We start from the raw sequence: 17,985 nt of genomic DNA, 5'->3' as shown, positions 1-17,985 counted from the left end.
ACCTTCCAGTTCACTTTCGAGTTCATCTTCTGTCGCGTTTTCCAGCAATAACTCAAAAAGTTCGCGGTCCAATACCTTTAGTTCGTCATATTTACCCGACAAAAGTTCCCATACCACCCGCGTTGTGTCTTCAGACACCGTGGTTAGTAAAAGCGGCTCCAGCTCATTTGCCGTTCGCGTAAAAGAACTCCTTATAACTTTTCTACATTTCTTTTTAGTCTCGATCTCGGTCATGGCGAACCCGGTACTAAACCACCAACGCGTTTCCAATATATTTCAAAACAACGTGAAACGTGTGGTAAAAGCTCGCTTGCTTATTTTTCCTGACGATCCGAATACTTCAAAGTTTCAAAATCCCGAAAAAACCAGTGAAAGTCCTGTCACGGTCGCCAATAATATCGCGCTCACAAAAGGCTACCCGCTATTTGCGCTACGACGGTTCTATTTCCAAAGAAACTGGTTCCGGGCTTTTCCAATACTGATCAATTTATTTTAAACAGATTTGGTTCGTTACGACTTACAACTTGTCTTTTTGTTGAATCAAACTGAAACTTCTCTAAACTGTCAAGAGTCACCAAAACGGAGAGTTTTTCTACCTGCTCTCTTAACAATAGTTTCCATAGTTTCCGACAGGTGTGGTAACTAAACAAAGAACCTGAACAGTGTCCCACCCTGTGGGCATATTTTTGTTACCCTTTTTACCACCCGCTGTCTCGGTCCACTGACCCACTAACGGGACCTTTAAAAAATATTTGACTTGACAGAGGTGGCGGGGTGAATCTTGACAAGGGTGAATCTTCAATGGCTTTAACACCATAATTTCTGTGAAGACTTAAAAAGGAATCAGATATACTTATTAGTTTTTCAACATCCATTTCAGCTCCATGGGTCACAAAAATATTCATTATTCATTCTAGAATATTCCGTTTACTTGTTCAAAACTACCAAAAATTACATTTAATTCTAAGTGGAAATTCTAATGGTAAAATTTTAAAAAAGGGTAAAACGATCACTGGCGCATATTATTCAAAGCTTTTCGACAACCGTTTTGGCCGCAGTTGGCAAAAAAAGTGCTGTTTCCTCATTACAATGTACGGGTGCACACGTGTCATCATGGTAAAATCCATGAATTAGGATACGAACTGCTGCTGCTACCCCAAACAGGATATTCTCCAGATTTACCCCCCTGCGACTTTCCTGTTCAAACTTGAAGAGGGCAGTAAGAGGGTCCAATGAAGAAGTCATCATTGAAACAAACGCATATTTTGAGAACCTCGATATATTATATTATTTAGAAGCGAGGAAAAATTGGAATGACGCTGGACTGACCGAAAAAAGTTCTTTCATGCAAAAAGTCACTGACTTACCTATCAAACGATCCTCGTATTAGCTCGTGTTGACAAGTTTTGCAACATTACAAATATAATGTTTTTGATATTTTAAAATTTGTAATTATACCAAATACTTTATGAAGCAGCACTTAGAAATGTACAATTCATACAATTTTTAAGTAAGATATGAAGAATAAATTACATGTCCAAATGTCACTGATCAACAAAAGTAACTGCATTTAAAGTTATGGTTTTCAAAATACATGTTTTTGATTTCTAGTTAAAGTCACAAGCAAAAGAAAAGCTTTCTGAGGCGGAAGAGAGCCATATCTTTGCTCCTTTTGATAAGGTTGGTTTTTGAGCTACCCATTTTGTTGCAATAGAATTATGCTGACAGTTAGTAAATGTAGAAAAGTAGAAATCATATTCAGCAGCATAAGCATGTGTCCCAGCAGCTGATAGTCACTATTCAAAAGTATCATGTATTAATGGCTTGTCGCTGCGTCGCTGCGTTTCATCCGCGCTATATAATTAAAAGTAAACGTATGTCAGAGTTATCAAAGTTAACTGAAATTCTACAGCCATTATTGAGTACAGTGATCAAATTTCCAATTCAAAGGCTTCTGGCGCGAATTTTATGCCTGCACGTCAGACACTAATTAAACGTTTATTAAAATGAACCACTTTGAAATATCACGCTTTTGTTTATTATTTTATTTCACTAACTTATATCTCCGTTTTAGTAACAACTTTCCAATTTGAAGCTACATTTTTTAATATATCTATGTGGTGTGTACAATATAAATACTTCGAAACATCTTTTATGCATGCTTGTATCCACATTTTTATTTATCTTGCTACTGACCAAGCAAATAAATCACACACTCTTGTTGAACTTCGTTTCCATTGCAGAAGGTTCTCACTGTTTTAAGCTCGTCGGTTTTTTAGTTGACTATTCAAGCAAAGAAAGCAGCTGGCGAAGCTACCAAAAGTGTTCAAGAAGCCAGCAAATCGGCGCTTGAAGCCAGCAAAACAGCAACAGCAATGAGTAAAAATACCATAGATGATTTGACGTACGCTGGCAAATCCACATTTGGAGACCTGACAAAGTCGGCAAAAGAAGTTGTAAACGTTAAATCTTTGCTAAGAGTTAGTTTATTTTAAACTGGCCGATGGAACAGCCTAACTAATGTTTGGCACATTTTAGGGCGATTCGTTCAATAGAAATGACCAGAGACGTGAGTCGACCTCTAGTTCTACATCTGTAGTTGCTCACTCGGCTCTAGCGGGTGCTAGTCGTGATTTCTTTTCCAATATTCAGTCAGATTTGAATGGACTAGCTTCAAGCACTACAAGCATGTTTTCAGATTTGTTTGGCAACAAAAAAGACAACATTAGGTGTGTTTAGAGGAGTCAATACATGCCATTTTAATTACGCACTAACTAAATTTACTTTAATTTAATTTAATTTATTCCGTCTTAGACAAGATGAACTTGGGCATATGGAAAAGCAAAAAGATGGAAAATCTGGACTGTTTAGTCCATTCCAGAGAGGAACTAAAGAGATAGCGGAGAAAACTAGTTTACATAAGCCAATATCTAAAGCGCAAGATGAATTACATAGAAGACAGAATGTAGAAAAAGCGGCAGATAATGCCGAAAATCAGTTGCTTTTAAACGATGTAAGTATGATGATGAGCTTTCCAATAATGTCTTTATGAGTGCCACTTTAACAAGTGAAAAAATCTTGTTATTTCTGATGATGATTTTGATGAATTTACTGAATTTGATAAGTCGTCAGGAAATTGTTGGGATTCATTCGCGACAAGTAAATATTTTTAGGGCTTTTCCGACAGAATTTCATCTTCCATTAAACCAACGACCAATTATATAAAAATTTCTAACTTTTAAACTTTTTCTCGCTTACTAATTTAATACATTTTCTGACCACCTCTAGATACGTAAGAAGTGCAAACATTGAGTTTTCTCTTGAAAATACACGTGACATGCTTAAAGGGCGTTCGGTACAAACTTTTTTGTTAGGTTTTATTAGGTATTTTCCTGGACTACTAGCATTATAGGGCATTTACGATAGAGAATAATCTTATTTATTATTAGATTATTACGAATGTCCTGGATGGAGAAGGCGTGGGATGGCTAAAGTTTAACAGACTAAAGAAATTAATGGAAGAAGAAATATTTCGTACATTTGCTTTGACGAAAATAAATCACACAATTAATAAGAAAGTATCTCCCGATGAACACGTGGACGACGTGGTAAGATAAACGATATTCTGTCATATCGAATGAATCTTTTGGAAACTGAGAAACGAAAATTTACTTTGTACTTGTTAAATTTCAGTCCATACCAAAACCTGTATGGAAGGGAATGTTGAAAGTTCTTCAGGCAGTTCAGCATGGGTTGGAGTTAACTTATGGTAACTTTGGGCAAGGAGGGTTAGCTTCGGTTTTTCAGATGCATCAAATTGCGCACACACATTACTGGACTAAAGATATTGTACAAGATCAGCGGGCATCTTCATCTGAAAATACGCGGGTAACGGACTTAATAAAAAGAGGCTTAATAATTCAAAAGAAGAAAGCTGTTTGCATAATAAAAGCATAGAAACTCTTCAAACAAGTTTTTCACATTTACAGAAATCGAGTCCACAATCACCTGTCAGTCCTAGCAAGCTTAGTTCGGAATGGGAAAATGAGAGCAGAAAGTCTTCCCAAGCAGGTAATAGCTGAAAGCGGATTCGTTTCGAGTTATTACATACAATGTTGAAAATTTGTAGAGCCTCCTGAGGTAAGACTTATTGAAGACGCGGACTTTGATAAGTCGGAGCAGACAACCACAGAGATTTTCAAGGATATGCTTAGCCAAAAGAAAAACTTGCTCTTGAGTAAACTGACCTCATTTGATTCGGATGTACGTTCTTTAAATATACTGTTTTTGTTTTAACAGTTTCAAATATATTTCGAACACAAAAGAAAACCTACTTATTTATAAATACAACTTTTTTTAATTAAAATCGCTTATATTTTTTAAAGTATGTTGCGCTTCTTCTTGTTGATTTTTTAATTTAATGCCTAGGGGGAAGGTACCATCCATGGTTCTGGAGGAACGGTATCTCCAGGATCAATAACAGCTGGACCTGCCGGAAGTCTTCACAGGGGAGGCAATCAAGCATCATTCAGATCGACAGTTTCTGATACTGACGTTGAAACTTTGCAGGTAGAGTTTTAGGAAATAATCTGATGAGAAAGCACAACATCAAATATCGCCAAATATTTATCATTCCGAATCTTCAATTGCAAAATAGCACCAGTTTGAAATTTTTTAAATTTCTACAGATCATCTACATTCTGAAAATGTTTTAGATTAAAAATTTTAATTTTTTAAAAATTATCTTGGACATTCTTAATTAATTATTATTTTTCAAATGTTTCTTTCTCTTGTTGAAAGGTTCTATTGCTATATGGACATCACGAGAACCTTTTCGTCCTTTTTACCATCAGCTGTGGTTTTGGTTTTGATATTGTAATTTCTTGATTTATTAAATTAATTACAAGGAATGTGAAACAAAATTTACGAAAAAGTAAAATATACATAAAACCTGAATATTTTCAAATCAGTTGCGTGGAACAATTTGATGTTCCAAAGTCTGCATGCATAAAAACACATTTGTTAGGAGGATTTGAAAAACTAGCAATGTGTTAATTAACAACTAACTTGATATGAGCATTTTCTTTTGTAGTTTCCAAAATTACCAAAGCAACGTGCTTCTAGTGTTTGGTCCAGCAAGTCTTCATTGAGCGTTGGCTTTCGATATCATGGAGGACACATAGTTAATACTAATGCGGCATCCTCACCTGATGTTGTTCGAACATACTTATTCGAAGGTTTGATAGGCAAAGACAGGTCAAACTTGTGGGACCAAATGCAGTTTTGGGAAGATGCTTTTATGGACGCTGTTGCTCAGGAAAGAGATACCATCGGAATGGATCAGGTACTAAAATGTAGTTTAAATTGATAATTTTAGTATTTCCCCGACCAAGATATTTTATCGTGTTTCACCTGGTTTTTACCAACTTAATCTCATTGATAATAGGGTGCTAGAGAGCTTCTAGACAGATACAAAGGTCTCAGTGACGCAGAAAGGAAGCGACTGGAACATGAGGAAGATAGGCTGCTCTCAACATTCCTTTATAATCTGACTGCAATTCTTGTAATGCTGCGTTGCAATAAAGAAGAAATTAAGCGAAAAGTCCGAAGATTGCTTGGGAAAAGCCATATTGGGCTTATTTACAGCCACGAGGTTAATTTGCTGCTGGATCAAATCCACAATTTGGTAATTATATTGTTATAATACCCAGGAATGCCCGCACAAATATTGGGGAAAAAGGAAAATACACAAAATATATAAACGACAATTCGGAAATTAATTGTTTAGCGAAATATTAACAAAAGCTCCTTGATATTTTAGGAAGGTAATGACATTGACTTGAAACCTCTCATATCTCAATCGCTACACCGTCAAAGTTTTACTGTGCATTTCGGGACGGATTGCACGGGAGATCTTCGATTCCTTGAAGTTAAGGACGACGGTTTAATTATACGATTTATTAATGGGACTATATTTGAGCGATGGTTCTTTAATGTACTTGTCAACATGACTTACAGTCCTAAGAACAAAGTGCTGTGTCTCTGGAAACGTAGCGTCGGAACTACAAAAGTCTATAAATTTTACACCAAAAAGGTAACCATGTTTTAAAGCTCTCTATTATTAAAGTCCACTTAGTTTACAATTCATAATTTAACGAGCTAACAACAGTCAATGATTTTCAGTGTAAGCAAGTATATTATTGTTTAAAAGAAGCAATAGAACGAAGTGGAGCAGTTCACAGTGTTCCTGAGTTAGGAGGTGAGTTTCCGGTTCAGGATGTTGCAACTGGAGAAGGCGGATTGTTGCAAGTATGCATGGAGGGAGTTGGATTACTCTTCGCCAACAGCAAGGTAGGTCAAAACTTTTGTAGATCAGTTTGCTCAAATGGATATCTAAATAATGAATGCCAAGTGTATTTAAAGTTTCCTATTGTTTAAGCATATATCAATGCTTGGCGTTTGTTTTTAGTAATTTTTAAATAAAAGTACAAATTATAGATAGTCTTTATGAACATTCCTATTTTTAAATCCTATATGTACAGACCAAAATGATATAAATTATGAGATATTATTTGCGATCAACATACAATACATTTATTAAAATGTCAGTGCGTGGGTTATGGTAGTAGTAAGTTGGGTGGCGGGTGGAGGATTGTAGTCCTCTGAGATCCTGCATGTCTTAGACATGCTGGATCGGAAGAATACTGTCTGAAATCATGTCCTAATCTGGTACCCGACCCAATATCTACTTGGTCTTTCCTATATCCTTACCAACTCACCAACCTGTTTGGTAAGCGTGGTATTTAAATTGCCACACATCTTCTTCAAAACCAATGCATATGCCGAATCCTAAATTACATATATCCCAGGAGAGTAGGATAAAATATTCAGAATCTCTCACTGTCAATATGGCAGTCTGCCCCATGGGTTTTGGGAGGGGCAAAGATTCGATTGAAGCCAAACATTGAAAGCGAAATGATCTCTATTACGCACATTTAACATACGAACACTGAGAGCACAAGAACATCTCGAGGAAGAGCTTACATACATAAAATGGGACGTGTAGGTATATGCTAAACACGACACCCAGGGGAGAAAACAACAATATTACACTCCGGAAATGTGTTATATCAAAATAAGACCACAACAAATTACCGTAACAGGAGAGTAGTATTTCTAATAAACAAACAACTGAAACATCAGATTTCATCGTATCGGGCAATATCCGAAAGAGTAATCTACATAACCATCAAACTAAACAAACGTCAGGCTACAACTGCTATACACGTTTTCACCAACAGGCAGAGTAGAAGATGAAGAAATTAAAAAACTTTATGAAGACATCATAACAGCACGTAAACAAGAAAAGGCTCATTATGTTATTGTCACTGGCGACTTTAACCCCAATATTGAACAAAGGACAGCAAACGAGAATGAACATATAGGACCCTTTGATCTAGGCGAGCGAAACGATAGGGGTGAAATGTTATACGAATTCTTATGCGAAGAAAGTTTATACTGCCTTAACACTTTTTTCACAAAACCTCCCCAACGAAAGTGGACTTGGATCAGCCCCGGCAAAATAGCTAAAAATGAAATAGAGTTGATACTTGCCAAGAACAGCAAAATATGCAGGGATGTGACAGTATTGAACAAATTCGACGCGAAGTGACCACCGGTTGGTCAGAGCCGCCTTGAGAATTAACACAAAGATCAAAAGGAAGAAACTATTTCATAAAGAAAAATTCCCCACTACAGAAGAAATCGAGAACAGAAGAGAAGAATATCAGCATGAATTGAAGAAAAAATTAGAACCTATTGAAAAACTAGCCGAAAGGGACATAGATAACCTCAACTTCTCGAACAAAATAAAAAAGTTACCAAAAAGTTAGATATCAAAACAGTTACCAAAAAATTTACCAACAATAAAAAAAAACCATCAAAGTATATGAAGCCCCAACACAATCAGCGCTTAATGGAAGAAACACGCAAAACCAATAAAGATTCAGATACATATGGAGAATTAAACAAAAAAGTCAGACGGTAGATTAGAAGGGACATCAGGGAATACAAAACAAACACAATAACACAAAAATTGTACGCTAGACCATAGAAGGCAACAGCATATGAAAGTGCTACGTAGCAAGCTAAGCACAGGCAAACAAAAAATAAACAAGATGAAAAACCAGTAGGGAGTTTTAATAGCGGATAAAATAGGGATTATTCCAATTGTGGAGAACGTCTACCGCGACCTATACACTTCCACAACGGCGATTGCGGATTTTAGCAGACAGAAGAAATACCATAAATTTTCTTTATAAGTAACGTTTCACCACTTTCAACAAGTTCCAACAAGTAAAAAAAGACCATCAACATAAGTTATAAGTAACGTTTTCCCAGCAACAGAACTGAGTTACTGCACCGGCGTTGGGTTGGCCCAGCAAGCCATTTGTGCAGCACTGCGCCAACGCCTAAAAATTGACTGAGTTACCCAGGCCTAACACAGATCATTAAATAAACTTCTGGACTACAGACGCATACTGAAACTAAATACATGCAAATTAAACTACGTAAAAGATGCAAACAATAGTATAGGTTGGATCTGATAAATCCGGTACACAAATCATCAAACCGACTAAACTTCGCAAGGACAACCGAGGCACTGCTTTAAATGCAATTAAAATTGAATATTATTTCGCATATCTGGATCAAACTAAATCCCTTAGTGGTAGTAGAGAAGTTAGACAACTCTGCCTCCTTTCTCTAAAAAGCTCAACTAGAACGCTTACAAACACAATCAAACTAACCAACTAATATAGGAATAATATTAAGATGATAAAATTAAACCTAGATAAATAGATCTGTTTTCATCAAATAACCATTGGTAGAATTGCAAAATTAACAACTTTCAGGCCAGTTTGAAATTCGATTAGTTTTGAGTGTAGATCTGTCTTAGAATTCGAATCTGAACAATCGTTTAACACTTCTTTAACACATTATTTCATCAATCTTATCCTAATTAATAATAGATTGTTACACTTTTTAAAACTAGTTGTGCTTATTATTGAGATGCCATATCACGAAAATGCGGAAAACTCTCTAAATATACTGTTACCCGTCATTCATTTTCCTTAAAGTAAAACGAACTTTAATTTTCCAGGGCCTCTTTTGACAATGAAAAGCTTCATTTTCAGATTTCTCAGAAGCTATGTTCTGTTAAAACATTGCCACCTAGGTTTTTCAAGTTTATTACAACATTTTCGCAGTATCAGAAACAAATTATTCAATCATTTGGTTGATGAAAAATTTTAAAATTCTTCTGTTATATGTAAAACAGTTATATTTATTATACATTATTATCCGGTCCAGATTAACGTCCGGTTAAGTAGAGTCTATGATGCGAAGTTTTTAGTGCATATAATATTTAATTACAATAGAAGCATGTAGCAATTTGCAAAATAAACTAGCTAAATCATCCAAGGAATAAACTCTTGTTGCCAATACTCAATCTGTGCCAGCTGCTATGACCAAAATGTTTCCACACTGTTTTTTTTATTAGAAATTATTATTACTATAATTAATGTAATTAATAATTTTCCAATCGATTATACATTTTTACACGTAATAGCTGTAAAGCTTCGTACTAAACGTACCTAACATTAAAAACGAGTTTTTCGGATTGTGTGATAAATTTAGATATCAAGTTCTTTCACTCATATTTTCTAAATTCAGGTCGAAATTTGCTTACCATGTTAATTATGAACAAAATTTTCATGACGGATCTTTGCATACAATTTGTGCTGAAGTAATTTTTCGTGATTCACGTGTGTTCCAAAGTATATGCTAATTAATTTTTACCAAACTGTTTAAAAATAATGACTTAACATGATAACTAATGCACTGACATTACTAATTAATACCGTTTTTACGCAATTTAACCAAAACGAATTGTTGGAGTAAATCCACTGAATCGCAACTTGCATCAATATAATTTAATCATTTTGGTATTTTTTTCGATTATTCAGTGTCTTTATTAGTTCTTTGCCCTGTGATGTGCATTGATATTGTGCAAGGACCACTCAAAACTTTCCTCTTTGCTGCGCCACTCCTTAGATTATTGTCACGTTGAAATACCTATTCATGCATCATTGGCAGTAGCAAGATATTTTATAAATTTGATATTATGAAAACTTATTTAAATTATGAATCGTGAATGTTGTATCCGCGTTTGGATAGGCATCACTCGGCATAATAAGCTACTTTTTTATTAATACATTTGTCATTGAATTTACTTGTACACTGCAAGTTACTTTCAAAGTAACCACATTGATTCTTACCGTTAAGTATTTGTAGTATGACTTAGATTTTGTTATACCTATTTTTTTATTGTCAATAGATAATATATAAGTACCTAATAGATAATTGGGGTACCATTCACATAACTATCAATTAATTTTAGTAATATAGTTGAGTATCTTGTATCATTGTTTGCATTCTCTCAGTAAATTTTAGTTACAAATTTCTCTGTCCTGACTTTGGTGTTTATAGGTAATGATGAGAAAGACATATAAAATGTCGTTTATCTGCATGCAGCTCAATGTGCCATATGTTACCTATATCAATTATTGTAACAACTATTTTATAATTTTTTGCTTTTCGATGTTTTCTACTCTCTTTCTCTCTTCTTCTTTGTAATGAGTGGTCAGACGTAAATAACAGCTTTCTAGAGGATCCTAAGCAAACTTTGCCATGTCACATACATATTTATTGATACCGTATGAAAAATGAAGTAGGTAGAGAGTGTGAAGTTAAATCCTCGAGAAAGCTTAATAAGAGCTTAATGGGAACTTTTGAGATGGTCCGATTACGTCGAAAATAAAATACTAACTGTTTATTATTTTCTCGTCCATCTGTCCACGTCGACACGCTGCTTGCAGGATTTTGAGGTATTGAAAAATGGTCTATTAAAATTGGTCGTTAGTTTTAGTCATAGTTTTTGTTTAGTTAGCCGCTTTCCCTGTAGACTTCCGCTATTTTGCACTATTAGAGTGCTAGAACTTTAAATAAAGCGTTTAAACTGCAGAAAAGAAAATTATAATTGGCAAAACAATTTGCACTTTATTGTAAATGCCTATTCACGTTAAAAATCAGATCTCCAAGGCAGTTTAAATGACGTAACCAAAGCGATATTACCCGTTAACGCAAACAAAAACTGACAAAATTAGATGTAAAAAATGCAAATCGCGCGATAAATGTAGCCACTGTAGCAGCTTTCTGCGGGTTTTCTCGCATGGCAACTTACACTGTTTTATTTTAATTGCACCATATCGTCACCAACTAATCTTTAATATCACACCTCAACACCACTAACACCAAACACCTTCTGTTACCGAATCTAGGTCTTTCAAACCATCTCTAAAGTTGCCTAGGGCTTTTTGCATGATGGCAATTTCTATAGTGCATGACTATTAGTTGTTAAGATTGTGGTAGATTTTATGACCAGGTAAAATTGCTTTTACTGTGGTTCTAATTAGTTTTTTTCCTTTTCACCTATATAATTTTATAGAATTTCCTATCCACAAAACCATATATGAAGTTTGGTTATCAGGTTTTCTGTGCCGTTTTCAAAACTAGTTCGTTACCAAGTATAATTCCTTTAAACTAAATTACTTTTGTAACTTTTGTAAGCAATTTTACCGGCCAAGATGTTTGTATAATGATGCAAATTGTATAATAATGTAAGTGTATTTTTCAGTTTTTCGTAAGGATATCTCATATTAGAAAATGTTACACCCAACATGGGAACATATTTATTATAGAAGAATTTAGTAAGTATTGAATTAACATTTTTTATAATTATGATCTTATTTATACTCATTACATTGCAGATCCTAAAACGCGACACGTAATTCAAAGGAAGTATAAATCGCCAATGGTAAGTTTATGTTTCCTCTTAAATATATAGACCTACTTGTGTTTCAATATTTTTTGCTTAAATGGCCTGGTTGTACGATAATATTACACCTGTAGTTAATTCGTTCAATCGTACCCTGACACAGTTTTTTTTTAATATGAGTGGCTTGTCAATTTAAACGTTGCTCCAAAAACAGAAAAGTCAAGTGCATGCATACCAATTGTATAATTTGTTAAATTAATAGTCATTTTATGTTGTTCGATTCAGAACTATGGGATTAAATTCTTGGGTTTGTTCAATGCAACAATCTAAAGCACTTGCGTATAAAAACGATTTACCAAAATGTTAACGAACGGCGCTGTATTTCGCAAGAAAGCAACAAAGTAGAATACCACTAAAAAGAAAATTGAACGCCTTTTAAAACGATGTGTCACTTGACCCTATTCCCATTTAAGATTGTAAGGGTGGCATCTACCCGTCCTAGGGGGTTGAAAGAAGGAGGTTTAAAATATTCATTTAAAGTGTCCCCCTTACAAACAAAATTAAAGTGTTATTCCGACTTTTCATATTTTTAACTACAAGAAAGATATTATGGGAGGGAAGTTTTCAAATTGACACCCCATATGTAAGTAGTGCTGATATTTTTAACCGCTAGAACTCCTACACGTGGTCACAACATAATCTTAATTCAGTTGTGGAGCAGGAAATGTATCTGTATCTTGGGAACTGTTAGATATAATAACATACGGGTTTGGTCATTAATTTAGTCATAATATCTGGTATATAAATAGGTTCTCCATTTAAAAGTGTAGAATTTGGCCCACCCTGTACCCGCAAATAAGGTTGTATCGCCTTACTTGGGAGACATGTTCCGATTTAGAAACATTTTACTTAAAGTTGCTGTTATCGCATTGAATAATTTCTATGCCATAATTCTGAAGTACGATTTAAGTACCATTATTGCAAGTTTTATTTTAATTTTAAAAATTTAGCCTACTATTCTCCACGTACAATATAGTAAGATGATACAATTTGCTATTGAATATTTTTATTCAGACGCAAACTCTATTAATCAAATCCTTTAATGTGTACCTAACAATATTATCGATATCAATTATTAATGAGTTGTTTTTATTAATGAGAGCTAGTCAAACAATTGAAACAATTTCCAATTTGTACATACTTCTTAAAAGTTATTTAATTAAGTAACACTATTATTACTGTATTATACTATACACTTTCATCTTTGAAGCATATTATTCGCTATTTGTGCACAATGATTTTTTGCTAGTTTTTAATTAAATGCAAAGTACCCATCCTTTATATTGCCTTAACACCAGCGGTAGTCTTAATTATACACAGCAACATGCATTCATTATGTTTCCTTGCTTGAGCAAAACTAATTTATTATTCTAAATCGTTTCAGCAGATCTTGTATGCCGATACTTTTCTCACTGCTCATATTGCTCTAAGAATAAATGCATATATGTTTTAAATTAAATTATGCATTGGAGGACAACGGTGAGATACAGCATTACCAATAGGCAATTAAATATCCTGAATACATGTTCAATACAAATTCAATAAAAACAACAAACATTTTAAATCGAGAACAAAATTGTAGATGTCTATTTACTTTCCAATTAATTTTTAAAATGGTTAAATAAGCTCCTGGTACTGCTAATTACTATTATTTTTAGACTGATTTGATTTGATTTGAAGTTCAGCAGCCTCCAGAATGTTTCATATATCCTGCATATATTGCCTGCATATATATCCTGCATATATATCCTGCATATCCTGCATATATTTCCATATCCTGCCTTTTAAATCATTAATATCATCTGGTGTCTTCAAATTATATTTAAATTTGAAATCAACTCACAAAGAAAGGTCTACTGTCTACCCATTATAATTTTTTTAGTGTGATTTATTGCTTATGCGACCAACGACCCAGAAGGCATAAAATAAAGTGAATTTTGAAATTACAAGTCTTTTCAGATTTACTAAATAGATTAATAACAGATTTCATAGATTTTACATATATCAGCAATTTCTAAAATTAATTTGTAGCACAAAACGAGTTCTGTGATATATTTAAGGTCACGCGTGACTACGCGTAGTCAACTCCATCTACAATGTGTTGTAATCTGCGTATTTTTTGTTGACTAGATCTTATATTTAAAATATTTGTAAATTCACATATTATAATATATTGCTATTCTTAACCGGATCATATGCATTATCCTTCCACATGGACTCGCACAAGAATATACTCTAAGATTTCATGTTGCTTGGAGGCTCGTACGAGCTCTCCTAACATTTCCAACAGGTTGTTTGTTGTGAGCAGGTTTGAACTTAACTTTGGAATATTTGAAATTATACTGAAAATGTTTCTCTTCGAGAACGAATATTATAACTAGTTCGGTCCAATTTTGCTTTGTGTACTATTTTATTCGATACCTATTAGTTTTAACAGTCCTTTAAGCTTGCAAATATAGCTTTTTAATAGGTAGTACGTAATTTCATAAAGTACCCAAATATTGTCGTTTAATCTAGAAATGGCATCGCAGACCAGCAATTTGAAGACTTGACTCCTTAAATATCAAATTGAAATTGCAAAATATGCATGATAGACGTTTTCGCTGATATTACGTAGAGTTTTTCTTTCTTTTCCTTTCTTATAAGCATGGAAGGAAACTGCCAATTGTTAATGATGATAATGTGAATATACTGCTATTCAACGGGTATAAAAGTGCAAACTTAATAACTATATTATAGCTACTCAAAGCTAGCTCTCAATCCTTAAGAAAACGCTCAATTTTCCTAATCCCTTAAAATGTCCAGCCTATTTTCTACTCATCTTTACGAGCTATTTGGACGAATGGATGGTCTTGCGGGTTAAAACTGGAGTTAATCGCTGAAAAGCTTCTTAAGTTTCGGCTATTCATTAGATCATCTTTTATGAACATTGAAAAAGGACATTTCCTGTTTTATCTAACATTTCAGTTTAAAATATTGATCAATTTATTTTCATTATTCCTGCACTGCAAAGTGCAAATTGCTTACATTTAGCATGTAACTTATACATAATATATGTTTAGTTTTCAGACATACATTTAGGTTAATGCATGGAAGTTTTTCTATTTGTTGTTTTAGGCTAGCCAGATGCTACGCTGTTTCCACAGAATATTTGCAGTCCGCTTAGCAGAAGACTTAAATAAATTTCCATCAGGAGCATGACATTATTTTTCGTTATTGCGTAAGCTTTTCTAGATCTACTTTGATTTGTTTCTGATATTCTTTCCCATTGCTTAAGATACATTACGTGGGCTATGAGTCAGCGATTCTCAACTTAATTGCATTGGGAACCAATATCCGCGAAAACTGTTTCTTGTTTTCAGTTCCATTTTTATTTGCAATATATTTTTGAGCTTAGGTATTGAAGGTCTATAAGTTTCGATGACCATTTTTTACATAGTCTAATAAGAAGCCTAATTTGAATGTATATTTATAGGCTGATCAAATCTGCTATTCCGTGCTTTGCGTCTTTTCCTACGTAGCAGCAGGCAAGGAAGGCAAAAACAAGTTTACGATGCCGCCACGACCTCAACGATCTCAACCTTCTCAACAGCTCAAGGTAGTGACATGCATTGTGCCGGCAGAACTGCAAGGAATAAGTGTCGATTCGACCTGTAATCTTTCAACGGTCACGCATTCCACTAAGCCTCCTGCCCATTTTATCCCTTGTACTCAGTCAAGTTTATCTCCATCAGCGTTTGGCCCGGAATCAAGTGCAGTAACTCCTGTTGGTGGACCACCAACTTATCCGCCACCAGCCTTACCTCCAGGAGTATCGCCTCCAGCTGCCCCACCAGGTCAGACAAAAACATTGACTTCACAAATTTCGGTACCAACTCCTCTAAAACCTCCACCCATTCCTAGTCGAAGTTCGTTGCCATTTAGGCAAGCATCTTTAGGCCCACCTTTAGGTCAGCCTCCTCCTCCGCCACCGCGAAACAAGTGACGTGGTAAACGGTACTCTAATCCGTTGCATTTAGCGACCGAGTGCGTGAGGCCGTCTTGTCTTCCGTGGATTTAGATAAGTTTATAGTGTAGGAAAGTGTTAAAACTGCAGCAACTTCAAATTTCTTAAGTACTTTGAAATACTTTTCGATGTTCAATTTATTTGTAAATAACGTTTTTTGTTATTTGTATTTTATTACCTTAGAAGGCATTCTATGAATTTTAGATCTTTTCGGAGGGAATGCTCGACTTTTGCTTGATACTTCAATAATAATATGTGGGTGTATTGTAACGGTTAAAAAATAGCAATTTTTTTAAATTACAAAAGTCAAAATTAAAGCATGAGTTAACCTGAAAAAATAAGGCTGCACTCAAAAAACTTATTTTCGGTTAGCTTATACGGTATGACTAAATTATCATAATGCTATTTTGCTGTTCCTTGAAGGGATAACGATATTTACATTTTTTCTCTCTGGGTGTTTTCACATATTTCAACCAGTTTATTCCCAAAAATATGCTATTGCTTTATGCAAAGCGACCTTTTAGTATTTTGAACATACGGAGGGCATAAAAATATTGAGTATTTATATTAAATTTCAAAATCCAACTGCTGACTTCAAACCACTTTTCCTCCAACCTTCATTTTTGAACTCGACTTCCTTCTTATTTATATCTCTGTTTACCGACTTTGTTCATCACTCTGAGCATAGAATGTCTCAATTTTCTTAACATTTTTGTCTTAGATATAAAAAAGCAATACTTAATAAATAAATAGAGAATATTTGTAAAACTGTGCGTTTTGAGAACTTCTTATGTAGGAGTTTTTATTGTATAGAATAGGTATTTGAAAATGTTCTGTATAAATTCATTGATGCTTTCAGGGAAAGAACATAAGTATACCTTTGCTGATAGCCATTCATCGGCTAGCTTGGGATAATTAGTGTTGAATATATATTTAAGTTTCATATTTTATAAAGGGCAAGTAAATGCACAATATATGATTTAAATTAATTATTGTTTTATTTTTGTCTACGTCTTAGAAATACACATTTATATTGTTTAATTCTCCTGTATTTATTTTTACCTTTACCTTTTTCCAGGAGCTATTTGGCAGCTCATCACATATCAAATATCTCGTGTAGAGGGCAAACTGGTAACGTGATGGTTGAAAAATAATTGACTGGAAAATATTATATTCGTTAAATTTAATTTTCCAACCACATGACCAGTTTGCCAGATGTGATGAAAATTTTAGGTTTCATCTATTTTCTTCAATACTTTCATAGAAATATTTAGGTATAATCTCGAATAATTAAGGTGGAATGGTAAGGCAATTAATTTGGGTATTGGAATTTAATCATTAATTATTAATAAAAAAAATTGGACTTTGTTTCAAAAAATTAAAAAATTGGACTTTGTTTTCAAAGTTTTGATAAAAAACTTTGAAAATGCTGTCAAACAGTCAGTGATAAAGTCAAGGTGTCAGCGTCAGCTTGGCGAAACCTTACTTACCACACGGGATGAAGAAAATTTGTAATGGGTAAAAGTGGTTTTTCCGCCATCGAAAACAGTGGCAAAAGTACGTACTTTCCACCAGGGTATCAAGAAAATATATTTTAAAACACAATTGAACTTCGCCATATACAGAGCGTTTTGTCCTACACAGTTATGTAATGTCATGATCTAAGCAAAAGTTGAAACTTTGGTTTTTGCCTTCATAACTTTTTCCAAACCATTGCCATAACTGAGAAAAGTCATGGTTCATTAAAAATTCAAAATTTGTAGATGAGTTCGCTTTTTTACAGATTGAAGTATTTAATAGGCGCAGCTCATTTAATTTTATTAGATGATTACATAACATTTATATTATAAATACAATAGGTTTAAAATTATTTCTGAAAGCAACAGTCAATAATTGCAATGAAATTGGAGGAGCGTTCATTACAATTGAAATAAACCGAAATTTCAATATTAATTTGTTTTTAGTGTGTTAGTGTAGGTTTTATTTCATTTTGTTACTTTACCTTCAAATCAATCAAGTGAGT

At 34.1% G+C, this 17,985-nt stretch overlaps 1 protein-coding gene across 23 annotated transcripts in view; it reads left to right on the top strand.

Annotated features, from left to right (window-relative positions):
* The window catches only part of LOC109535703 (MAP kinase-activating death domain protein), a 56,729-nt gene extending 39,778 nt beyond the window's left edge, over positions 1-16,951 (top strand). For 11 of the 23 annotated variants that reach the window (XM_048662311.1, XM_048662338.1, XM_048662308.1 and 8 more), the window contains 17 exons: positions 1,612-1,680; positions 2,280-2,480; positions 2,539-2,729; positions 2,815-3,013; positions 3,450-3,608; positions 3,694-3,888; positions 3,990-4,071; positions 4,130-4,263; positions 4,429-4,569; positions 5,093-5,344; positions 5,447-5,686; positions 5,822-6,094; positions 6,184-6,351; positions 10,938-10,946; positions 11,756-11,828; positions 11,889-11,935; positions 15,432-16,951. In XM_048662311.1, the coding sequence (XP_048518268.1) occupies positions 1,612-1,680; positions 2,280-2,480; positions 2,539-2,729; positions 2,815-3,013; positions 3,450-3,608; positions 3,694-3,888; positions 3,990-4,071; positions 4,130-4,263; positions 4,429-4,569; positions 5,093-5,344; positions 5,447-5,686; positions 5,822-6,094; positions 6,184-6,351; positions 10,938-10,946; positions 11,756-11,828; positions 11,889-11,935; positions 15,432-15,941 (2,943 nt within the window). In that variant the 3' untranslated portion in view covers positions 15,942-16,951. Of the gene's footprint in view, positions 1-1,611; positions 1,681-2,279; positions 2,481-2,538; positions 2,730-2,814; positions 3,014-3,449; positions 3,609-3,693; positions 3,889-3,989; positions 4,072-4,129; positions 4,264-4,428; positions 4,570-5,092; positions 5,345-5,446; positions 5,687-5,821; positions 6,095-6,183; positions 6,352-10,937; positions 10,947-11,755; positions 11,829-11,888; positions 11,936-15,073 lie in introns of all 23 variants that reach the window. The other 12 variants (XM_048662374.1, XM_048662407.1, XM_048662411.1 and 9 more) reach the window with 9 other exon arrangements.
* Positions 16,952-17,985: the final 1,034 nt, after the last annotated feature.

This window comes from Dendroctonus ponderosae, unplaced genomic scaffold, assembly GCF_020466585.1.
Source record: "Dendroctonus ponderosae isolate FM_Combo_2020 unplaced genomic scaffold, Dpon_F_20191213v2 Dpon_F_20191213_1, whole genome shotgun sequence".
In the NCBI taxonomy this organism is placed as follows: domain Eukaryota; kingdom Metazoa; phylum Arthropoda; class Insecta; order Coleoptera; family Curculionidae; genus Dendroctonus; species Dendroctonus ponderosae.
This window is presented reverse-complemented; position numbering and strand designations above follow the sequence as displayed.